This window comes from Pogoniulus pusillus, chromosome 26, assembly GCF_015220805.1.
Source record: "Pogoniulus pusillus isolate bPogPus1 chromosome 26, bPogPus1.pri, whole genome shotgun sequence".
Classification (NCBI taxonomy): domain Eukaryota; kingdom Metazoa; phylum Chordata; class Aves; order Piciformes; family Lybiidae; genus Pogoniulus; species Pogoniulus pusillus.
This window is the reverse complement of record NC_087289.1, coordinates 1,472,307-1,497,237: the sequence shown is the minus strand read 5'-3', so window position 1 is coordinate 1,497,237 and position 24,931 is coordinate 1,472,307. Positions and strand designations below refer to the sequence as shown.

General features: G+C 51.1%; 1 protein-coding gene across 5 annotated transcripts in view; it reads right to left on the bottom strand.

The window, feature by feature from the left end:
• Positions 1-24,931, bottom strand: part of PLCH1 (phospholipase C eta 1) — an 88,744-nt gene that overhangs the window by 18,259 nt on the left and 45,554 nt on the right. For 4 of the 5 annotated variants that reach the window (XM_064164786.1, XM_064164784.1, XM_064164788.1 and 1 more), the window contains exons 5-17: positions 24,774-24,903; positions 22,563-22,733; positions 18,473-18,566; positions 17,127-17,330; positions 15,451-15,571; positions 12,739-12,910; positions 10,820-10,927; positions 9,201-9,362; positions 4,623-4,694; positions 2,477-2,571; positions 1,741-1,844; positions 245-424; positions 52-159 (exon numbers count right to left, since the gene is read on the bottom strand). In XM_064164786.1, coding sequence (XP_064020856.1) covers positions 52-159; positions 245-424; positions 1,741-1,844; positions 2,477-2,571; positions 4,623-4,694; positions 9,201-9,362; positions 10,820-10,927; positions 12,739-12,910; positions 15,451-15,571; positions 17,127-17,330; positions 18,473-18,566; positions 22,563-22,733; positions 24,774-24,903 — 1,721 coding nt within the window. The remainder of the gene's footprint in view (positions 1-51; positions 160-244; positions 425-1,740; positions 1,845-2,476; positions 2,572-4,622; positions 4,695-9,200; positions 9,363-10,819; positions 10,928-12,738; positions 12,911-15,450; positions 15,572-17,126; positions 17,331-18,472; positions 18,567-22,562; positions 22,734-24,773; positions 24,904-24,931) is intronic. The other variant, XM_064164787.1, reaches the window with a different exon arrangement.

Here is a 24,931-nt window from a genome sequence, read left to right as displayed (position 1 = left end):
CACCTTCTGAAGTCTAACCCTTACAGCACTAAAGGCATCATGGGCCATTACCTTTGCACATTTGCTGAGGTTTGAGGACGTAACCACAGTTGCCATTTACCCTAAATTTTGCTTCATTTAACTGCATCACACGTCCCTCAGACTGGTAGTTGAGTGCCACTGTGGGAAGAGAAGGGAGTCATTGATCAACATTCACTGAGCACAGGCACGAGAGCTGGCAAGAGGTTTGTCAGGGAACACTCACCCAGCTGGCAACCAACATTCCAGTAAGGAAAGGGATTGAAATTGCTGGAGTCAATCCTGTAGGCTGATGGATAGACTCTTGTGAGCTGCTTCTGGTTGTAGAGCATGAACTGCTCAGCCTTCTGCTGCACTGCTTGGTGGGCTCTGGTTTCACTGAATGACAGCACATTCCCTGTGGATCCTGTGTGTGGTGTGAGACCAAGGAGTGAGTTACAGAGCAGTGCCTGGAGATGGGGCCTGAACCCACCCCTCGGTCACACTGCTATTGAACCAGGTGAACATGAGGTTTAGCCTGAAGTTGCAGTGCCAGGCTCCCTGCCACACACAGATCATGGAAGGCATCAGTTTCCTCCCCCAGGAGGGACTTTTGTCCTGCCCTCTCAAGTTTCCAGACTGAAAGCCAAGCAAGAGCTCAAGCTAACTGCCAGGACCTTTCCCTCTGCAGAACCCCAGGCACAGCTGCTATAAAGACTGGCAAGACAAATCTGCTAATGGCTCCATGATCACCTTTCTCTCACCCACAGCCAGGGGAACACAGGGCCCAGCAGGGCTCTGATCTTGCTCCTGTCCTTGTAACACAGCAACAGCAGCACTTAACTCTTTTCCCTCTCACACAAGTTCTAAAGATTCTCTAAACAATGCAGAGATCTTTCCTAGTTCACAGAATGGTAGAGGTTGGAAAGGACCTGTAGAGATCACCAGCTCCAATCCCCCTGCCAAGGCAGGGTCACCTAGAGAAGGTCACACAGGAGCACATCCAGGTGGGGTCAGAATGTCTCTGGAGAAGGAGACTCCACAACCTCTCTGGGCAGCCTGCTCCAGGGCTCTGTCACCCTTAAAGAAGTTCCTCCTTGTGCTTAGATGGAACTTCTGATGTGCCAGTTTGTGCCCACTGCCCCTTGTCCTGTCACTGGGCACCACTGGACAGAGCCTGGTCTCATCCTCCTGACCCTCACCCTTCAAGTACCGATCAGCATTAATCCCCTCTCAGGGTGCTCTTCTCCACACTAAGCAGCCCCAATTCTCTCTCCCTTCCCTCTTCACAGAGCTGTTCCAGTGCCCTTTGCTGTGCTCTCTCCAGCAAGTCCCTGCCCTTCTTGAACTGGAGAGTCCAGACTTGGCCCCAGTACTCCAGCTGTGGCCTTAGTAGGGGGTGAAGAACCTCCCTTGACCTGCTGCCCACATTCTTCTTGATGCACCCCAAGATTCCCTTCACCTTCTTGGCCACAAAGACACATTGCTGGCTCATGGTTACGCTGTTTGTCCACCAGCACTCCCAGTGCTGCTTCCTGACAGATCAGCCCTCAACCTGTGCTGGTCTCTGGGGCTGCTCCTTCCCAGATGCAAGATGCTGCACTTGTCCTGGTGCTTCTCAGGAGTTAAGTGAGAAGAGCAGTTCACTACTTAATCTGCTTTGAAAATACCCTTGGGAAAACAGGGGGAATCTTGGGAGCACAGAGAAAAGGGCAGGTGTAGCTCTCATGCCATCAGCCTTACCATCATCTACTATATCCTGGGCTGCCACAGAGTTGGTGTAGACCACCAGGTCAGACAGGGCTCGGCACAGCTTCACTGTCTTCCTTCGCCGCGTCAGCCTGCTGCTGTTTGAGATATTCCACAAGTCAGGCACTTGGCAGAATGTTTAAGGCATATTTCAACCTCCCCTTTCTGCCTTTCTCAGCAGCAAGGAAATAACAGTGAACAGGTGGCTGGTGCTCTTGTACCTCTCTAGTCAGACAGCACAAAGGTTTTCATTTCAAAGGTAAGGAAATAGCTGTGCCTCGGCCCCTCCTCCACAAAAGCAGAGAGCTTGGAGCTCTATCTGCAAGTGGAGCACTTCAGTGACAACAAATCCATTCTGCATGGCACCTTTTTGATTGCTTTTGCTTTCCCTTTTCAGATGTCATGAAGTTGGCTGGGCTGTGATGTGCCCTTGCTTAGCCTGCCCTCTTTCCTCCAAGCAGGCTCTGCAGCGTGCAGCAGGTAGATTGGCATTTTCCCATTAGCAGATGATTTCCTCACCCTGCTCTGCAGTCTGAGGGTAATTGCTCTTTGCAACCTAGCCAAAACATCAGGCTGCAGCACTCACAGCAAACTATCCCCCAACAGCAGCCTCACCTACAACCTGCTCTTAAAAACAAGAGCTCCCCAAGGGAATGACATAAATATTGGTAGCAATAAACATGCCTCCAGCTTTAGCCCAGCTGCAAACCTGTGGTGATTCATAGCTCACCTGTGCAGCTGCCCCACTTCCTTCCCAGAGGAGTTCTGTTGGCTTTCCTCCTCATCTGAGGCACTCTGGTATTTGGCTGCTGCCTTCACAGCTTTCTGTTGGGAAAGAATCCAGCAGAGTCAATCAATCAACTGATCACTTTATGGGGTGGGTCTGGAATCCCAGAATGTCAGGGGCTGGAAGGGAGCTCCAGAGCTCATCCAGTCCAAGCCCTGCCAGAGCAGGAGCACCCAGAGCAGGTCACACAGCAACACATCCAGGCAGGGTTTGAATGTCTCCAGAGAGGGAGACTCCACAACTTCCCAGGGCAGCCTGGTCCAGGGCTCTGGCACCCTCACAGGGAAAAAGTTCTTCCTCATGAGACCTCCTATGCCTCTGTGTGAGATGAGCCTTCCAAGCTGCTGTGTGCATTAGGATACCTAGCTGAAGTGAATCACAGGCTGATTTAGGTTGGAAGGGACCTCAAAGCTCAGCCACTTCCAACCCCCTGCCATAGGCTGCTGTGGTAATTAGATAGGAATGGACTTTATCTGCACTCTGACTTGCAGCAAGGGTTATGGACTGCAGGGTTTGCCATCCTGAATCATAGAATGGTTTAGCTTAGAAGGGGCCTCAAAGCTCAGCCACTTCCAAGCCCCATGCCATAGGCAGGGACACCTCCCACTAGCACAGGTTGCTCCAGGCCTCATCCAACCTGGCCTTGAACACCTCCAGAGAGGGAGCAGCCACAACTCAGTTACTGATAGATTTCTCAGCCCCCAGTGGCTGACTGTTCTCTGTGACATCCCATTCCACAGCATTTGTCTTCCCACCAGTGAGCACAGGCTCCAGTGGGAAGTGTCCACTCTCAATCACAGCAGCTCCTTGCAGACCTCAACTCATACTGAGTAAGTGAAGTGCAGGAAAGAATTATGACCACTTTAAACTGCTTTAAGCTGATAATCCAAGTGAGTCCTGCTGTGGCCTGTCGAGAGAATAGATGGCAGCTCCTGGCTGGCTTCAGGGCAGAGGAGCTGGTGGCTGCTGAAGTACTTCATAATTGCTGCTTTCCCTCCAGCACTGCTCAGACCATCAGTTCCTGCCTGCTCCCTGCTTGGCTGCAGCTTTCACCAGGGGTACAGCTGAGGAGGACCACAGGCATCTAGCAGGCTGGGGGCAGAGGGAGCTACTGGTGGCACAGACCTGCTGCCTGCCCCCATCATGACCAGCCTCTGCTGATTCATTTGGCATCTGCTAATTGAGTCTGGGAGGAAGGAAGCTTTCACTTCCATCAGCTCATGCTGAGGCTGCATGTTGAACAAATCCAAGACTCGAGGCACCATGGGGGTGTGGGAAGATAGGAAGCAGATGACAAGGATCTGGGAATGGGAGGAAACAATGATACACTGACCCTTTGGGTGGCTGCTCTCTGTGCAGCTGGAAAGTGAAGCCTCACACCCTCAGTTTAAGCTCTTGAACCCTGTCTTTTAGCTCATGCATGGTTCAGTAGAGCTGCCTTGGTAGAAGAGCCATTTTGACCTAGCAGGCACATGGCAGCCACACAAATGCTGCATGCAGACCCATGGAGAGAGCAGAAGAGAGCAGAGGTTTGCACGGCAGGAGCCTAGAGCCAGTGCTCAGAGCAGTTAAAGGGAAGAGTGCTCTGCATGGCACTGCCCAGGGTCTCAAACAGGACAAAAGTGGACCCCCAGTGAAACCAACTGTGCCAGCTGTGTGGAAAACAAGAGCACAGCAAGGTCTACATTGCTCTGCTGCTTTTCTGTTTGGCCAAAGCCCCAGCCACTCTGTTTGGTCAGGCAAGAGCTGAGTTTCTCTGAGCATCTTCACAAGCTTCTCCATACCTGAGAACCCTTGAAGGCCTTAGACCTTCAGCACCTTGGTCTAGTGGAAGGTGTCTATGGCAGGGGGGTTGAAATTAGATGATCATCTTCAAGGTCCCTTCCAACCCAAACCATTCTATGATTCTATGAACACTTCTAGCAGCTAAGATCCTTTTGAGCAGCAATAGGCAGAACAAGTTTAATCATGTAGTCTTTCCTCACTGCTCCCCATACACACCATGCTTGTTCCAAGCCAAAAAACACCCTCAGTGTCCCTGGAATAGCTCAGAGCTGGAAGAATAAGTTGAAGCTCTTCTGTTACTTACCTTGTGCTTGCCAAAGTTGCCCATTAATGATCGACTGTGAGACTTTTTTCCACCTTCTTTCAAGTCCAGGTTCTGTGCAGAGAAAGTGCAACAAAAAGTGTCACCAGACACCTTCAGAAGTATCTTGGGGGGGGTCTGGAAGGCTCTACAGGGCACAATTTCAATCTAACAAAAAGCTCTTGTATGTCACCCTGAGGATGTTCAGTGAGAATAAAAGAGAGTTAGGCCTAAATAAGTCCAAGCCCAATACAAGTCTAAGACAAGGCTAAGACAAGTCCAAGTCTAAAGCAAGTCTAAGTCTAATGCAAGTGTGAGTTAAAGCTAATAAAAGTCTAAACACAACAGACTGAGCTGTGGCCACAAACTGAAGTCTCATTACAGGACTCTTCTGATGTCTTTACACACTTTATACATCTGACAGCAAGGGAAAAGATGAACAGCAGCACTCAACCAGTCTAGCAAACACAGGCAAGCAACAGCAAAACACAGCAACACTTTAAAGTCTGTTTGAAGTCAGCCACAAAGCAAAAGAGGGGAAGTAAAATCTCCTAGCAGAGAAACGTAGACTTCTGCAGAGGCAGCCTGAGGTCAGAGGTGCCCATGGAGCCATGCCCCTGGACAGCACTCTGACAACTCCTGGCAGCACCTGGCTTATTCTGCCACAAGAGCACATTTCTTCATCTTCTAAAGAGCAAAATGAAGACCTAAAGGTACTGAAGAATACTGCCCCAGCACCAGCACTGAGGTGGAATTCACTTCTTGGCTGCTGGAGGCAGAAGAGCAGCAGAAGGTTTCTGCAGAGGTCAGTAGCCTCAGTATCTAAGTTCAGAGCTGTACTCCCAGCTGAGGCTGAAAGTCTCTGTAACAGGCAGGAGGAAGCCTTAGCAGAAAAAGTACTTTTTTCCCCCAGACAGCAATAAGATTTGACAGTTCCAACAGCAGATCCAACACCTGTAGGCATTGCCTTTCCTCTCTCACTCTCCCAACCCCAGCTTGCTAACTGCTGGAGCTTAGAACAGAAAGTGGCAAGGTGGATGCTTTGCTGTGATTTTCAGTGAGTGCTGGCCAGCAGAAAAGCAGGAAAATTTCCCAACAGATCCTTTGCTGGCACACCAATTCCACAGTAACTTCTGGAAAGGGCTTGCTAACAGCAGCCTGATGAGCTACACAAGTACCAAACCATCACAACCTTCAACCACTTAGTTTTTTCCCACCTAGGTCAACAGCTGCTACAAGTCTCGAGTGGCATCTCCCAAGGATCAGTGCTGGCTCCAGTCCTGTTCAACATTTTTACTGATGATCTGGACATGGGGATTGAGTCCAGAATCAGTAAGGTTGCAGATGACACCAAGTTAGGAGCAGCTGTGGAGCTGTTGGAGGGGAGCAGAGACCTGCAGGCTGGATGGGTGGGCAGAGGCCAAGGGGATGAGATTGAACAAGGCCAAGTGCAGGGTTCTACACTTTGGCTGAGGGAGCTGGGGGTGTGCAGCCTGCAGAAGAGGAGGCTCAGGGCAGAGCTCATTGCTGTCTGCAGCTGCCTGCAGGGAGGCTGTAGCCAGGTGGGGTTGGGCTCTGCTGCCAGGCACCCAGCAACAGAAGAAGGGGACACAGCCTCAAGCTGTGCCAGGGCAGGTCCAGGCTGGATGTTGTTAGGAAGTTGTTGTCAGAGAGAGTGATTGGCATTGGAATGGGCTGCCCAGGGAGGTGGTGGAGTCTGTGTGGCTGGAGGTGTTGAAGCCAAGCCTGGCTGGGGCGCTTAGTGCCATGGTCTGGTTGGTTGGGCAGGGCTGGGTGCTAGGTTGGGCTGGATGAGCTTGGAGCTCTCTTCTAACTTGCTTGATTCTATGATTCCAAGTTCAGCTTCCAGTTGTTTTTAATGTATTATTACTAATAGTTCAGCTCTGCTTTGCTTTGAAGGCCCCTGAAAACAGCAGTCAGGTACCACCACTCTGCACACAGGCCTGTGGCAGCAGGGGATGAGATCTCTGAAGGTTCCTTGGCAATCCAAAATCAGGCAATCTGACAATGTTGTTACCTGACAGATGGCTGAAGGAGGCAGTGGCACGGCTGAAGTGCCTGCAGTATTCTGGCCACGTGGGTGACATCTCCTGGCTGGTCTCAGGCATCATAGCCAACACCTTCTGGAAATCTGCATTCTTGACACACACCTCCCTACACCCCCAAAAGCTAGCCAGGGGCAAATCATTTTCCAGATGCCAGAGAACATCCCAGTTACTCTAACACAAAACAATGCTGATATGATTCACAGCACTCTGCTCTGGTAATGAGACTTCACTTGGAGCACTGCGTCCAGCTCTGGGACCTCCAACACAAGAGGGAAATAGACCTGCTGGAGCAAAGCCAGAGGGGGCTACAAAGATGATCAGAGAGTTGGGGAACCTCTCTTGTGAGGATGGACTGAGAGAGTTGTGGCTGTGCAGCCTGGAGCAGAGAAGGCTCCAGGGAGAGTTTAGAGCTGCGTTTCAGTACCTGCAGGGGAGCTGTAGGCAGGCTGGGGACTGCTCAGCAGGGCCTGTGGGGACAGGCTGAGGGCAATGGTTTGGAGCTGGAGCAGGGCACAGTTAGGTTGGACCTCAGGAGGAAGCTCTGCACAGTGAGGGTGGGGAGACACTGGCACAGGCTGCCCAAGGCTGTACTTGATGTCCCATCCCTTGAAACATTCCAGATCAGGCTGGATGTGTCCCTGGGTAGCCTGCTCTGGTTGGAGCTGTCCCTGTGACTGCAGGGAGGCTTGGCCAAGATGCCCTTGCAGAGTCCCTTCCAACCCAGTGCAATCTGTGAACATCTGATCAGATTTACTAACTCTGATCTGCCACTTTTCAAACCTCCTGATGGCCAAAGGGAGCTGGCAGCTGACCCACAGCCTGAAACAAACCCTCTCTGTCATGTCAGATGGCTTCATCCTTTGCATTCTCACAGCCTTTTCCTACCACAGCACAGCTTGCAGCTGATGTCTCAACCATCAGCACAAGAGGAGTCTGTTTCCTGTAGTGAAGCCTGGCTTCTTGATCCTGCTCTTGGCAGGGAGGTTGGACTGGATGATCTCTGGGGACCTCTTCCAACCTCTAACATTCTGTGATTCAGGCATAAGATTTCCTAGGTCTGACCTTGGAGAAAGGGTTTCTGTAGCTCTTGGTAACCTCTGCAGAAGGGGAAGATGTGCAGAGAGCAGAGCTACAAGTGCTTGACCTTTAAGACTGGTACATCCTCCAGAGGACAGCTGCCTCTGTATTTAATATAGGTGAGGTTTGCTCTTGTTGAGGTGACCACGGATCCAAGGCACTCTTTATTGGCAGCCTCAACATTCTGAGGCATTTTCTTGTTTTACAAATAGAGTTTGATGTCAAAAGGGAAAAGAAACATATTGACCCAGCTCCACAACAGCCTGAGAACACAGCCAAGAGAAAAAACAAAGAACCTTCTTAGGGCTGTGAAAATACAATCCTGTGTTTTAGGGCTCAGCAAAAGGGCCAGCAGCAGCCCAGGCAATGCTTTCAGTTACCACTGCCAGTCTTGATAGAACCAAAAGGCAACAGAATCACAGAAGTGTCAGGGCTGGAAGGGACTTCAAGCATTACCCAGTTCCAACACCCCTGCCATGGGCAGGGACACCCTACCCTAGATCAGGCTGGCCAGAGCCTCATCCAGCCTGGCCTGAAACACCTCCAGGGATGGGACCTCAACCACCTCCCTGGGCAACCCATTCCAAGGTCTCACCACCCTCGTGGTGAAGAACTTCTTCCTAACATCCAATCTCAATCTGCCCACTTCTAGCTCTGCTCCACTCCCCCCAGTCCTATCACTACCTGAAAAGAAGGCTCTTTCCCCAGATAGACACAACCCAAACTGCTTGGCACCTCCTGCAATATTGGTACTTACTGAGTTAGAATCAGAATCAAAATCAGAATTAGGCAGGTTTGCAATCACTGAGAGCAATAAACTCTGCACAGTACCACACATAGGCGAAACTTTGCCTTTTAGAATCACAACCAGGTTGGAAGGATCATCCAGTCCAACCTAGCACCTAACCCTTCCAATTCATAGAACCATAGAATCAGCCAGGTTGGAAGAGAGCTCCAAGCTCATCCAGCCCAACTTAGCACCCAGCCCTGCCCAACCAACCAGACCATGGCACTAAGTGCCCCAGCCAGGCTTGGCTGCAACACCTCCAGGGACTCCACCACCTCCCTGGGCAGCCCATTCCAATGCCAATCACTCTCTCTGGCAACAACTTCCTCCTCACATCCAGCCTCTATCTGCCCTGGCACAGCTTGAGGCTGTGCCCTCTTGTTCTGTCCCTGGGTGCCTGGCAGAAGAGACCAACTCAATTAGTCACTTCCAAGCTTGAACAAGGAACAAACCAGACTAGAACCCACAATCAATATACTCCTCCTGTCTGACCACTCAAATTCCCTCCTTAGATGTTTTCCTGGAGCTGCCAAGGTTTTGTTTTGGCTAAAAGACTCTCAGAAGCTATTCACAAGTTACCTGGTTTCTCATCTGCCAAAGGTACCACACATATTGTGCTGGAAGACTCAAAGGGGAATATCCACATACCTGCTTCAGGTTAATATTTAACCCCTCATGGGTTGCCTTCAGCAGGGCTCTCACGGTGAAGCTGTCAGGATCTTCTTTGTCCCTGATTTGGGATTCTTTGATCAGAGATTCCAGTTTTGTTCTTATGAAAGATTCCACCTGGTGCTGAGTTGCACCATTACTCTGAAAGACAGGAGGAAATCCAGCTGAAGTAGATCTTGGCCACAGTGGTCTTAGGTTGATGGTTGGACTCAATGAGAAGGTTTTGAGGAGACCTTGGAGTGGCCTTCCAGTATCTGAAGGGGGCCTAAAGGAAGGCTGGGGAGGGACTGTTGACAAAGTCTGGTAATGACAGGACAAGGAGTAATGGGTTTGAACTGGCAGAAAGGAGATTCAACCTAGATGTTAGGAAAGGGTTCTTCACTTAGTGAAGGTGGTGAGACACTGGCACAGGTTGCCCAGGGAGGTTGTGGAGCACAGAAGCACCCAATGTGATCTTTGATCACATTCTGTCCTTCTGTGCTCCACAACCTCCCTGGAGGTGTTCAAGGCCAGGTTGGATGAGGCCTTGAGCAACCTGTTCTAGTGGGAGGTGTCCCTGTCTGCAGCAGTGGGTTGGAAGCAGATGAGCTTTGAAGTCCCTTCCTACCTAAACCATTCTATGACTTTAAAGGGCTTTTCCAACCAAAATGATTCCATGATCATGCCCACCACTTCTGGGCCAGCCTGATGGAGCATTACACACCTCAGGCCACCACAGCACTCCCAACATTTCCTCTCTCTGTGCAAGGACAAGCTCCTTGCCTAATCCTGCCTGAGTTTGCTTTTTTCCTCTTGGTGGCTTTTACTGCCTTTTCCATTTGCCTTTTTTACCTTTAGTTCTCCTGACAACTCACAGTGCCTCACCAGAGCAGGGGTAGGTCAGCACAGGTGAACATGCATATCACCCCAGAGCTTGCTGTTAGCAGTTTGCTTCCAAGCTGTCACCAACCTGAGCTCCTCTTTCAGAAGCTGGCAGGGATTCTCACCTAATGCACTCACACACCTCCCCCAGAGCATCAGACGACCTAAGCTTCATTATGTTCCTGCTCCTCGTGGTAAGAAAGAGGAAGCAGTTACTGCCAACAGCAGTCACAGGGGCTAAACAGACCCAAACCAGTGTCTTAAACCAGAAATGGACCCTATAGAGAAGTGGGCCCCTGGCATTCCTCTGTCCATGTAGCAAAACCTAGGTCTGCCTTTGTTTAAGCAATAAAATGCTAGTAAAGTCAAGAGGAGAGAAACAAACCAGGGGTGAAGAAGTAAAGGGAACAGAAAGCAATCCTCAGGGTTTAATAAAGAACAGAAATATTGAAAGCAAAAATGGTTTACACCCCAAAATGAAGGCTAGACATCTGGACTCAGAAAGTGAGGTGCTGGCATCAGTGTTTTCAGCCTAATGCTCAGATCTGTTCTTTTGGAGGTGTGAAAGCCAAAGTGCACCTCTGAGCAGTGCCATTCCATAGCCAAAGGTGGAATTACACAGCTCTTGAATTTTAAAGCCTTAGGAATCAAAGGCAAAACCTCTCCTCTGCTAACCACTGTGAGGAGGAGGAAGGAGCATGCAGGTAGGAGCTGTGGGAGCTGTGCAGTGGACATACATAGCAGGGCTTTAATTTGCAGTTGTCTTCGATTTCATCAGCGCTGTCCTCATCCGAAACTTCTCCTTCCTCAGCATCTGCTCCCAGGCTGTATGGCAGCTTCTTACCCTAAAATGGGGCAAAACCACTCACAGTAAATGCACACTGCTCAGTGTCATGCCCTGCAAAGACCAAAGCAGCCCAGCCCTCAGCTGTTTCTTATGGGCACAGAATCACTGAATGGCTCAGCTTGGAAGAGGCCTCAGAGCTCATCTACTCCAACCTCCCTGCCATGCCCAGGGACACCTCTCGACCAGACCTGGCTGCTTGAGGCCTCATCCAGCCTGGCCTTGAACACGCCCAGGGAGGAGGCAGCCTGTGCCAGAGTACCACCAGCCTCATACTGAAACACTTCCTAAGATCCAGTCTAACCCTGCTCTGCCTCAGCTTCAAACCATTCCCCCCTGGCCTACTGCGGCACATCCTTATGAAAAGTCCCTCTGCAGCCCTCCTGCAGGATCCTATCAGCTACTGGCAGGCAGCTCTTCTCCTTTCCAGGCTGAAGAGCTTCAGCTCCCTCAGCCTGTCCTCACAGCAGAAGTGCTCCAGCCTTTGCATCATCCTTGTGGCCCTGCTCTGGCCTCACTCCAACAGCTCCATGTCAAACTAAAGGCACAGACTGAAACGTGAGAGAAGAGCAGCAGAAGGCATCGTGTAGGAAGAGCCCAGAACCAAGGCTCTGCTGCTTTCTGTGCCTTGGCAGAGCATTTCAGGGCAGGTTTGCTGCAGCACTGACATTACACGTGATCCTGGCTCCCTAAAGCCTCACCACTCCATGCTGGCACAGCTCTCTGACAGGCAGTTAGACAAGAAAATCCATTCAGTGAAAACCAAGATCACAGCTGAGCACTCCAAGGCCTCCCAGCTCAGAGTCAGCTCTGTGCTGCACACTGAACTACTTTCCAGCTAACAGCAAACTGTGACTCCTTGTGGCAAGCAGTGTCTGAAGAGCTCACAGCAAAGTAATTGCCCCCATGTGTCAAAGTTAATTGGACAATCCAACAACCTGAACTCTATTAATCACCTCTCAAAGGCTTGCCTTGTACCTCTATCTCATTGTACCCATCTTGGCCTTTGGAGTTCCTTTCAGAGCATCTCACTTTATACCAAGAGGCCCAAACAATGAATCTTGCACACAACACTAACTTCAGTGCTCCAGGGGCCTCCTCTCTTGCTGCTTCTTCCAGACACTTTCTGAAGTGCTCCTCTCTCATAACCATGGCTGATGAACCGTGGAAACAGTTTCATTTCATGAGCTACTGCTCATAGCAGGGCAGGGGAGGAAATGCAAAAGGGCCCAAGGAATTCTCAGATGCTTTTACATTGCTCCAAAATACTTTGGCCAAGAAGGGATTGCAGGATGGGGTTTAGATACTAGAGGGATACAAGGACTGAAGGTTGAGGAGGGCAGATTTGGAGTGGAGATTAGGAAGTGATTCTGTACAGTAAAGCTGGGGAGACACTGGCACAGGTTGCCCAGGGAGGTGGTGGAGTCCCCAGCCCTGGAGGTGTTCAAGAAACCTGTGGTTGTGGCACTCGGGGCCATGGTTTAGTGGCCATGGTGGGGTTGGGTTGAAGGTTGAACTGGATGATCTTGGAGGGCTTTTCCAACCCCAACAATTCTATGATTCTGTGGTTAGTAGGAAGATTTTCTCTCCAATGCTGTTGGTACCACCCCCCTGTTGAAACACTTCCAGAAGTTCTCTGGGACACTGGTCAGGTCCAAGGTCAACTTTGGTTTTCAGTGTCTCTGCAAAGCTGAGAGATCTAACCCAGTGCACCTGTGCTGCTGAACAGGTTCTCCAAAGCCAACCCAAACCCTACAACAAATGCCACACATTGATTTGGGGCACATTCAGAACACCCAAGTAGCAAGTTACCTTCACTAGGATTTTCCCTTTCAGATTTTGAGGACTGGGAAGCTGCTTGGAATCTCCAGTGGCTACAGTTGACAAGTCCAGTTTGTCACCAAATATTTCCTTCAAGTACTGAGCAATCTTCTTTTGCTGCTGGATACTGCAGTGGTTTTCAATAGACAGGATCACAGGAAACCTAGAAACAAAACCCCCAGACACTGTCACAGCTCTGGTCTGGGACAGAAGGCCTCACAGCTTCCCCCATGCACTGGCTCAAACAGTCTGCTTCTGCAGCTTCAGCAGGAGAAAAACTCTCTTTGGCAGAAGTGCTTTGCACATTAACTCTCCCATCCCTGCTGTCAGAATGCTTTAGGTAGTTCTCTGCAGCTGAACTCCCCAATCCTTGCTCTCTCAGAATGCTTTAGGTAGTTCTCTGCAGCTGAACTCCCCAATCCTTGCTCTCTCAGAATGCTTTAGGTAGCTCTCTGCAGCTGAAATCATCAATCCCTGCTCTGTCAGAATGCTTTAGGTAGTCCCTTGCACTTGAACTCTCCAGTCCCTACTGTCAGAATGCTTTAGGTAGTTCTCTGCAGCTGAACTCCCCAGTCTCTGCTCTGTCAGAATGTTTTAGGTAGTCCCTTGCAGTTGAACTCTCCAATCCCTACGGTCAGAATACTTTAGGTAGTTCTCTGCAGCTGAACTCCCCAATCTGCTCTAGCAGAATGCCTCAGCTAGCCCCTTGCAGCCAATTCTTTCCTTTCTCTCCAGCTCCACCCATTAGTGCATTGGGTGACAAAGTTTGAGGCACAAAGAAACTTGCAAAGAAGCTCAGCAGTAGCCCAACAGCCTCCTGCTTGATGCAGCAGGGCAGAGCACCTTAATCCTCTACAAGCCATGTACAAAGCCTTCATAAGCTGCAAGTGATCAGCAAACTGCTCCTGGAAAAAAGCATTTTGAAATCAGATGCAAAGGAATTGTTAAGTCCTCTCTGGTCACCTTCCTAGGACTGACAGCTGCACAAACTCTGTTTTAATAATGCAGCTACAGTGAGGTAGCTCAAACCTCTGGAGATGTTCAGACTCTGGAGGAGGAGAAATACCTGTCAATGATTTCCAGAATATTCTCCCAGGCTCCAGAAATTTTACTGAGCTAATGACAGTGTTTCTGTATTTAATCATCTGTTTATTTCCCCATGTGTCAGCCTATTTCATAGAATCAGACTCAACCAGGCTGGCAGAGAGCTCCAAGCTCAGCCAGCCCAACCTAGCACCCAGCCCTGCCCAACCAACCAGACCATGGCACTAAGTGCCCCAGCCAGGCTTGGCTTCAACACCTCCAGCCACAGAGACTCCATCACCTCCCTGGGCAGCCCATTCTAGTGCCAATCACTCTATCTGACAACAACTTCCTCCTCACATCCAGCCTGAACCTGCCCTGGCACAGCTTGAGGTTGTGTCCCCTTCTTCTGTTTCTGGCTGCCTGGCAGCAGAGCCCAACCCCACCTGGCTACAGCCTCCCTGCAGGGAGCTGCAGACAGCAATGAGCTCTGCCCTAAGCCTCCTCTTCTGCAGGTTAAATAACCCCAGCTCCCTCTGCCTCTAGTTGGTTGGCCAGGGCTGGGTGCTAGGTTGGGCTGGATGATCTTGGAGGTCTCTTACAACCTGGTGGATTCTATGATTCTCTCCTCACAAGGCTGTGTTCCAGGCCTCTCACCAGCTTTGTTACCCTTCTCTGGACATGCTTCAGCATCTCAACATCTCTCTTGAATTGAAGAGCCTGGACACAGTAAGCCCAGATCTGGACACAGTATTTCTCCATGTCTCAGCCTCCTTCTTCATATCTGAGCCTATTTCTTCCACCACTTTGCCCAGTTGTTCTCTAAACTCTTGGCAACCCCAGAACCCTCCAGGCAAGGAACCCCAGGTGCCAACTAGACACCACCTGAAGAACCCTCTCCTTCAGTTTGGAAATCAGCTCCTCCTATTTCAAACCAATAACATCAAAGTTTTTGGCTCAGGTTTGTTGGTTGGGGTTTGTTGGTTTGTTTGTTTGGCTTTTGGGTTATTTTTGTTGTTGTTCTTGTTGTACTGTTTGGGTTTTCCCCCACACACCCCCTCACTTTTGAATCACTCTGGTTAAAGAGAAGGAAACATTGCCCTTTATTGCCTAAACTACTCAGAATTCCATCCACCCATTCATCAGCTGAGGTCCTTGTGTAAATTTGGTTCAGCTCCATGGTTTGCATAATAAATCACTAAATAGGACCGTGGCAAATGAGAAAGAATCCAAACAGTGCTCCACATCTCAGCATTGCCTCCTGTCTGAAACACCTTTTCCCTTTGCCTCCTGAAATGAACCATTTTCCCTAGGTAAGAGCCTATTGCAGTATTGACTCCTAAGGAGAGCTTCCCTGTGGATATGAGTGGGAAACAAAAATGCCCAACAAAATAAACTGTAGCTATTCAACAGCCTCAGTCTGCTCCAAATATCCCCTGAGTTGAAAGCACAAAAGGTCTTTCTAACTGAGCTTGACCTTTCTGACTCCATTGATGGGAAGAGCTCACGGAGCTGAACAAGAAGTATGACACAGGTAACAGATAGGGCAACAAAACCACCTCTGTAATTTCTCAGTGTTCACCAGAGTGTAGGTGCTGGCTGATGCTGAGTGGTGACTTTGACAAGAGATTAAGCACCCAAACCAGGCAGCTGTGGCCTCAAAAGGGACTCTGCACTCACTCATTTTTGACAAAGGCATATTTGTTGATGGTCTCTGCCACGTCGCGGAAGAGGATCTTAGAAGTAAGAGTGTAGCCATGGTGCACTACTGGCTCTCCATCTGGCCCATCCCAGCAGTCCACTGGGGAGAGAAAAAACAGCAACACATCAAGAGGTGCCCATGGTCTTGTACAGCTCTACTGATCTTGATCCCTAACAGACCTGTGTGCTGCTCAGCCACGTCACACAACCGTGAGGTCGGAAGAGACCCTTCAGGTTCATCCAGTCCAGCCACTCACCTACAGCTCACAGTCCCACACAGTCTCAGAACTATAGAGGTTGGAAGGCACCTCCAGAGATCATCCAGTCCAACCCCCTGCCAAGCAGCATCACCCAGAGTAGTTCACACAGGAATGCAGCCAGGCAGGTTTGGAAAGCCTCCAGAGGAGACTCCACAGCCTCTCTGGGCAGCCTGCACCAGGGCTCTGTCACCCTGCTGTAAAGAAGTTTCTCCTCATGTTGAGGTGAAACCTTCTCTGTTCCAGTTTGTGGCTGCTCCTTGTCTTATTGTTGCTGACCACTGTAAAGAGTTTGGCCTCAGCCACTTGACACCCATCCCTCGGGAATTTGAACACATTGGTCAGATCTCCTCTCAGCCTTCCCTTCTCCAGACTAAACAGCCCCAGGGCTCTCAGTCTCTCCTACTGCTAAGCTGCTGCGACTAAACCTTGTCCCTCAGCACCACGTTCACAAGTCTTTTGTGACTCCACCACCTCCCTGGGCAGCCTGACTTAGTGCTTGATAACCCTTTGTGCCCAACCTGAACCTCCCCTGGCACAACTCGAAGTCATTTCCTCTTTGTCCACAAATGTCACTCAAGGTATTAGTGGATTCTGACTGGAGGTCAGGGATTACAGGATCACAGGTGTTAGAGGTTGGAAGAGACCCATGGAGATCATCCAGTCCAGCCCCCCTGCCAGAGCAGGACCAGAGAATCTAGCACAGGTCACACAGGACATCCAGACAGGGCTGGAAAGGCTCCAGAGAAGGAGACTCCACAACCTCTCTGGGGAGCCTGTGCCAGGGCTCTGGGACCCTTAAGGAGTAGGGAAGTGACTGTGTCCCTGACCACATCTCAAAGCCTGGGTTCAGTCTTGGACCCCTCACCCCAAGAAGGAAACAGATGCTGCAGCAGGTCCAAAGAAAGGCAAAGAAGCTGGTGAAGGGACTGAAGAAGAGGGCTGGTGAGGAGCAGCTGGGGGACCTGGGGTTGGTTTAGTGTGGAGAAGAGGAGGCTGAGGGGAGACTTCATTGCTCTCCCTTCAGGTTGCCAGGGAGGTTGTGTAGTCTCCTTTGATCACATTCTGTGCTTCTGTGCTCCACAACCTCCCTGGAGGTGTTCAAGGCCAAGCTGGATGAGGCCTTGAGCACCTTGGGCTAGTGGGAGGTGTTCCTGCCCATGGCAGAGGTGCTGGAACTGGATGATCTCTCAGGTCACTTCCCACCCAACCCATTCTATCAATCTATTACGACCTAGCGAGTGTGTTAAGACAGCTGTGTGTCAAATGAGAAATCTGCAATCTGACAAGGGGCTTTCCCCTTACATTAAGCTGAGAGGTTTTTCCCTCCTGTGTGAAAGCACAAAGGCACAGGTAGGAGCTGCTCCTGCCAGGCTGCCAGCGCCACTGGGGCCGTACCTTCGATGCAGCGGCAGCCGTCCTGCAGCACCCGCGCGTACATCTCCACCCGGGACTGGGACAGCAGCTGGTCTCCGGTCAGGTAGGTGTTGTGAGAGGAAGCAATGAAGTAGTTGCAGAGAGGCTGATCCATATCCTGGTGCACCTCGGAGTGCAGTGGGTTAAAAACATCGCAGGCAGGGCTGCGCATGAAGTTGGTGAAACCTTGGGAGGGAGAGAAGCAGTTTGCAGGGGTGCAGCAAATGACTCCAGCTCCAGCACTTGGGGTTTCTCTTTCTGCTTGGTGCTGCTAACTCACAGGCTCACAGGATGTTAGGAATTGGAAGGGATCCAAAGGGATCACTGAGTCCAACCCCTCTGCCAGAGCAGGACCACTCAGTCTAGCTCAGGGCACACAGAAACACATTCACACAGGCCTGGAAAGGCTCCAGAGAAGGAAACTCCACAACCGATCTGGGCAGCCTGTGCCAGTGCTCTGGGACCCTTCCAGTCAAGAAGTTCCCCCTTGTGTTGAGGTAGCAAATAGGAGCTGGATGAGAAGAGTGGCAAACCCCCCCGGATGATCTGGCCACTGTCAGATCAGACATTTCATTCAGGTGATAAAATCATACAGTCATGGAATGGGTTAGGTTGGAAGGGATCTTAAAGCTCAGCCAGTTCCAACCCCCCTGCCATAGGCAGGGACACCTCTCACCAGCACAGATTGCTCAGGGCCTCATCCAGCCTGGTCTTGAACACCTCCAGGGAGGTTGTGGAGCACAGAAGCACCCAACGTGATCAAAGATCACATTGGGTGCTTCTGTGCTCCACAACCTCCCTGGGCAACCTGTGCCAGTGTCTCCCCACCCTCACTGTAAGGAATTTCTTCCTAAATCACATTCATTGCTTCCTAAAACACAGCTCTAAGAGTTCTCTGAAACCCTGGAGAACCTCCCAGCCCCAAAGCCAGTGCACAGGCTAAGACAGGCTTGCTCACATTGCCTTCTGCAGCTCAGACAAAACCCCTCCACTAACAGAATCACAGCATGGGGCCTCTAGAGCTCAGACTCTGATGTCCTGCAGCTGTTTTCAAGTTGAAGGAGAGATCTTTCTCATGGTATTTTACTATGAGACCTTTCTGGTTTTGAACAAGAAACAGAACTGTGGCTGCCCTGTTTCATGCATGAGAAGGCTGACTCAAAGAGGAATGACAAAGGTTGTACATTCAGCTTCTGGTCTAGAAATCAAAAGGTGTTGATCTGTGCAACTGTCCAGCAGAGTTCAACATGTGGAGCTCCATCAGATCAGAGCTTTTCTGTCTCACTGCAGTGCCTCAACAAGCCTCATTCTCAAATCCAAACCATTACCTTCAATCCCAAGAACATTTTGCTTCTTGTTTTCTTCTGATGCTTCAAACTTCTGTATGATGTCAAGACAATACTCTGGTGTCACATTGTTCATCTGTAAGAAAGCAGAAAGAGTGGTGGTGTCCTTATTTTTAATACCAGGTCACAAGAAAACCTTCTTTAGGCTTTTGGGTCCAGTTGGAGAACCCTAAGAGTTCAACAGGACAGGCAGTGCTGTGACTAAGAAAGGACTTGAAGATCTTGGTTTGTGGAGTCTCCTTCTATGGAGCCTTTCCAGCCCTGTCTGGATGTCCTGTGTTCCCCAAGGATCAGTGCTGGGCCCAGTCCTGTTCATCATCTCTCTTGATGATGTGGATGCAGATGACACCAAGCTAGGAGCAGCTGTTGAGCTGTTGGAAGGTAGGAGAGCCCTGCAGAGGGACCTGGCCAGGCTGGATGGGTGGGCAGAGGCCAATGGGATGAGACTGAACAAGGCCAAGGGCAGGGTTCTGCACTTTGGCCACAACAACCCCAAGCAGCACTACAGGCTGGGGACAGAGTGGCTGAGAGCAGCCAGGCAGAGAGGGCCCTGGGGGTGCTGGGAGAGAGGAGCTGCAGAGGAGGCAGCAGTGCCCAGGTGGGCAGCAGAGCCAATGGCATCCTGGGCTGGCTCAGGAGCAGTGTGGGCAGCAGCACAAGGGAGGTTCTTGTGCCCCTGTGCTCAGCACTGCTTAGGCCACCCCTGGAGTGCTGTGTCCAGTTCTGAGCTCCTCCATTGCAGAGAGATGTTGAGGTGCTTGATTCTATGATTTTCGTCAGTGCTGCACAAACCTCACAGCTCTTATCAGTGAGGAGAAAACCAGGAGTGATCCCTTCATAGCCATGTAACTTAAGTCTGCAGATGAAAATCAGCTGTTAATCATAGAATCAAGCAGGTTGGCAGAGAGCTCCAAGCTCAGTCAGTCCAACCTAGCCCCCAGCCCTGCCCAATCAACCAGAGCATGGCACTTAGTGCCCCAGCCAGGCTTGGCTGCAACACCTCCAGGCACGGTGACTCCATCACCTCCCTGGGCAGCCCATTCCAATGCCAATCACTCTCTCTAGGAACAGTTTCCAGAAAAAACCAGCAGTGGCTCCAGAGAACCCAGCAGTGGCTCCAGGGAACCAGCCTGCTTCCTGCTCTTGTGCCCTTGGAAGTCAGATAACTGCAATTCAGTAGCAAGGAGATGAGTTTAACTGCACCTGGGTGGGGATAGACTGAGCACAGGCTCTGGGGTGAAGGCAACAAGGAGCTCTCCTCAAAAAAAGAGCAAGTCTAGCAAGTTAACAACTCCAGACCCTTTTGTTCCAGCCTCAGGCTGCAGAATATTTCAATGTCTTGCCAGAAGAGGAGCAGATGGACTTGGCCAAGCTGAAGCTGCCCACAGATTTCCAAGCAGCCAGACAACATCAAAACCAAAATGCTGCTTGGCTGAAGGCATTTGAGAGCTGCATGGTGACTGGAACTATTCTCAGCTTTGGAAGACAATCTTGCCTTGCCCCAAGGACATCATCATCAGGTCTGTGTCCTGAAAACATTCAAGAGCAAACCTGCTCCAACACTGTGCTGGGAAGAGGAAAGAGGCAAGGGAAGTGCAGAGTGATTCTAAACCAGGAGCTTCACCTAAAGGAGACTGTGGGGGGGGGCTTATTTCACTCTTCTGATGGTTTGGGTTAGGAATAATGTTGAGCAGAGAGCATTTACTGCAGACAGCCCCCTCCACATGTGTGAGAAGAGGATGCAGGATGCCAGGCTTGACACTGAGCTTGTTTCTAGTGCTACATCAGTAGCTTTATCCAAATGTGACCAAAGATCCCATTCGGTGCTTCTGTGCTCCACAGCCTCCCTGGGCAACCTGTGCCAGTGTCTAACCACTCTCAACCTGTGCCAGTGTCTCACCACCCTCACTGCTTCCTAACATGCAGTTTCAATCTCTCCTCTGCCACTTCAAACCCATTCCTCCTCCTGTCACTGCAAGACCTTCTCAATAGTCCCTCCCCAGCCCTCCTGGAGCCCCCTGCAGATCCTGCAAGGCCACTCCAAGCTCTCCTGGAAGCCTTCTCCTCTCCAGGCTGCACAGCCCCAACTCTCTCAGCCTGTGCTCAGAGCAGAGCTGCTGCAGCCCTCTCAGCATCTTGGTGGCCTCCTCTGGGCTGGCTCCAACACTTCCATGTCCTGCTTGTGCTGGGGGCTCCAGAAGTGCCCCCAGGACTGCAGGTGGGGTGTGAGGAGAGCAGAGCCAAGGGGCAGAATCCCCTCCCTTGCCCTGTGCCCACACCTCTCTTGCTGCAGCCCAGCACAGGGTTGCTGTCATGCCCCTGTGCACCCACCAAGACAGCTCTTCTGCCTCTTTCATGTGTTTTTCTTCTTGCTGCAGGTCCCTTAGTGCCCTCTCTTACCAACTGCTCTTTAGCAGTTCGTGGGCACTTCAGCCTCTCCATGTACATGTCCTCCCTGGAGCATTTCCTTGCTTTCCTATCAGTGTCAGCCTTGCTGAAGCTGCTGTCAGGGGCGCTGTGTGGAAGGGCACCCAAGTAGAAGGCAGTGGTTAAAAAGAGAACAAAGGAAAAAGCAGGGAGATCAAAATAACAACAACAACAAAAATCCCTCAGGGCAATAGCACAAAGAGAAAAAGCTGAAAAGCTTTTTGTGCTTTGAAGCTGTAATTAGCAGAGCTGCCAGGACCAGAATGCTTGCAGGAATCTGCGTGTTGAGGCTGTCACAGCAAGCTCAGTGCCCTGATGGTGCTCCAGGTGTCCAGAAGCAGGGAGTCAGGCATGCCAGGGAACTGTCACAGTGGCCAAAGGGGAAACTCAGCAACAAAGCAGCAGAGCCTGCTGATGCTTTGTGTGAGGCAGACATTGCAGGCAGGACCCAGCATGGCACCGGAGATGTCCAACAACTGCAGGCAAAACACAGCATCTAGCCCTGGGACACTGAAGGAGGCTGGGAGGTGGTTGAACCTCCATCCCTGGAGGGGGTTCAGAGGCAGAGCTGTGGTGCTGAGGGCCATGGTTTAGCACCAGCCTTGGTAGAGTTAGAGAGTGGTTGGACTGGAGGAGTTTAGGTCCCACTCTATGGTAGTAAGGTTTATTTTTGTAAGGTTGCTCTGGAATACTCTGCAAGAATGCAAAGAAGAGCCACAAAGATCCTTCTGTGCTCCTCACTGGCCAGTACAGAAAAGATCTCCATGGGTTCCACAGGTCACTTCAGTAGTAATCCACTCTCCTCAGGGATGAGCAGGCAAATCTCCAGAGCACCTATGCCCAGGAGTGGCCAGGAAGCTGTTTGCTCAGCGAGTCTGGTCACAAGCACATGGGGGAAAATATCTGCTCTTGACCTAACTTTGCTTCTTGAGTTTCTTCTGCTTCCTTTCATTACCAGTTCTTTTAATTGCTTATCACTGTGTCTGCTCCTGTGCTCCCACAGGAATGCCTCCAGCTGGGTCTTGAATGTCTCCAGAGCAGGAGACTCCACAGCCTCTCTGGGCAGCCTGCTCCAGGCTCCAGCACCCTCACACTCAGAGTTTTCCCTTCTGTTCCCCTGCCACCTCCTCTGCTGCAGCTGGCACCTGGTGCCCCTTGGCCTGTCCTTGGCCACCCCTGAGCAGAGTCTGGCTCCAGCCCTGCACATCTTCAGCAGCAGCACTGAGGGCAGCCCTCAGGCTCCTCTGCTCCAAGCAGCCCCAGCTCCCTCAGCCTGGCCTCCCAGCAGAGCTGCCACTGCCTGCAGCAGCCTGGGGGCTCTGGGCTGGGCTCTCTGCAGCACTTCCCTGAGCTCCTTCCTCAGCTGAGGGCCCAGAACTGGACACAATACTCCAGATGTGACCTCAACACGGCGGAGCAGAGGGGCAGGAGAACCTCTCTCGATCTGATAACCACACCCTTTCTAATCCACCCTGTGATGTCTTTGGCCTTCATTGCCACATGGGCACATGTGGCAATGTCCAAAGAGCTTCAGAGGGGTATAGAAACAACTTCTGTGCTTTACTCCCTGCCCCAGGCTACACTTTCCCAACCAATTCTTCCCCTTCCCTTGCCTGTGTTTACATGCACACAGAGGATCCCATACCTTTTGTTCCACCCTCAGAAACTGAGCAAGTTCTTCCACAGTGAGGTGATCCTTCTTGTCACTGTAGCTGAGGAGCAGCAGGTAGAGGTCTCTCCGCAGGGACATCATCTTGTAAAACACTGAGAACTCCTCGAAATTCAGGGTCCCTTGGTTCTCATCTGTGTCTGCTTCCTAGGAGGCAAAGACACTCAGCTATAGAATCATAGAATCAACCAGACCTCCAGGCTCACCCAGCCCAACCTAGCACCCAGCCCTGCCCAACCAACCAGACCATGGCCCCAGCCATGGGGCCCCAGCCCCAGCCAGGCTTGGCTGCAACACCTCCAGGCACAGCCACTCCACCACCTCCCTGGGCAGCCCATTCCAATGCCAATCACTCTCTCTGCCAGGAACTTCCTCCTCACATCCAGCCTGAACCTGCCCTGGCACAGTTTGAGGCTGTGTCCCCTTCTTCTGTCCCTGGCTGCCTGGCAGCAGAGCCCAACCCCACCTGGCTACAGCCTCCCTGCAGGCAGCTGCAGACAGCAATGAGCTCTGCCCTGAGCCTCCTCTGCTGCAGGCTGCACATCCCCAGCTCCCTCAGCCTCTCCTCACAGGGCTCTGCTCCAGGCCCCTCCCCAGCCTTGCTGGACAGGGCTGGGTGCTAGGTTGGACTGGATGAGCTTAGAGATCTCTTCCAACCTGGTTGATTCTGTGATTCTTTTGACCATAAAAGAGACTTTAACTTTCTCATGCTTCACAGCAAACCTTTTTTTGGCTGGTTTTGAAGTTAGGATAATTTTTGTTTGCTCTCCAGTATGCCCTTGGCTTTATCTTTCCTTTGCTGCAGCAAACACTAGAGCTGGTGGAAAATGGTGACTGTTTCAGACAGCAGAAGCAAAAAAAACCATAAATAAAGGGATTCTGGCTAAAAGGAGATTGCTAAAACCAACTAATTACTTCCATAAAGCTGCCTTCTATGAAATCATTTTCCCTAAAGGAAATGAAAACAGGTTTCAATAGAAACAGAGTAACTTTGCTGTCCATCAATGCCAGCAGAGAACAAGTCAGCTCAGAGATTAAACCAACAACGCATCTGGAGGAAAAGTCACATGAATCAATTCTCTTCTGTGTGGTTGGTGTCAGAAGAGCAATGTTCTCATCAGGCTTTGCCTAGGACAAAAGGAAAGCTTGGCTAAGCTCTGTGAGATTCATGGATTACCTTAGGTTGGAAGGGACCCTCAAAGGTCTTCTTGTCCCACCCAGGATCATAGAATCACAGAATGTTAGGGGTTGGGAGGGACCTTGAAAGCTCATCCAGTCCAGCCCTTTAGCCAGAGCAGGATCACACAGAGCAGATCACACAGGATCACATCCAGGAGGATATCTCCAGAGAGGGAGACTCCACAACCACTAGAACAGGTTGCTCAAGGCCTCATCTAACCTGCCCTTGAACACCTCTCCAAGGAGGTTGTGGTGCACAGATCTCTGATCACATTCTGTGCTTGTGTGATCCACAACCTTCCTGGGCAACATGTGCCAGTGTCTCCCCACCCTCACTGCCAAGAACTTCTTCCCAACATCTTGTTCCAGTCTCCCCTCTGCCAGTTTAAACCCATTCCTCCTCATCTTCTCATTACAAGACCTTGTCCATAATCTCTCACCAGTCCTCCTGTAGGCCCCTTCAAATACTGGAAGGCCACTCCAAGGTCTCCTGGAATCTCCTCCCTTGCCCTGTGTCCACACTGCTCTTGCTGCAGCCCAGCACAGGGTTGTGTCTGGGCTGCACTCACACTGCAGGCTCCTGTTGAGCTTTGCATCAGCCCAGACCCCCAGGGCCTTTTCCTCAGGGCTGCTTTCAGCCATTCCCCTCCCAGCCAGGATTTGGGCTTGGGACTGCACCCACCCAGGTGCAAGACCTTACACTTGGCCTTGTTGAATGCCATGAGATTGGCCTGGGCACAGCTCTGCAGCCTGTCCAGGTCCCTCTGGATGGCTTCCCCTGCAGCCTGTCCAGGTCCCTCTGGATGGCTTCCCCTTCAATTCCCTCCACCAGGTCAGTCCCCAGCCCCATTCTGATCCATGAGTTTTTTTTTTCTTTCCCAAGAACAATGCTGGAGAGGAAAAGGTTTTAAAGTCTCCATGTGCAGCTCCTGCCCTGGCTCTGCCCAGACCCAGCCAAGGGCTGGGAGTGTCTGAGTGCAGCGATGCTGTGTGCTGGGGGTCACCAACCTGGAACATCTGCCGCACCTTCCTGCGGGGCAGGTTGACATTCAGCTTGTGCATCAGCTGGTGAATCTCCTCGATGTTCAGCAGCCCATCCCTGTTCTTGTCAGCCTCCTCAAAGGTCTGTTTGACCCAGCTAGAGGTGTGTCAAGGAAAGGGACAAA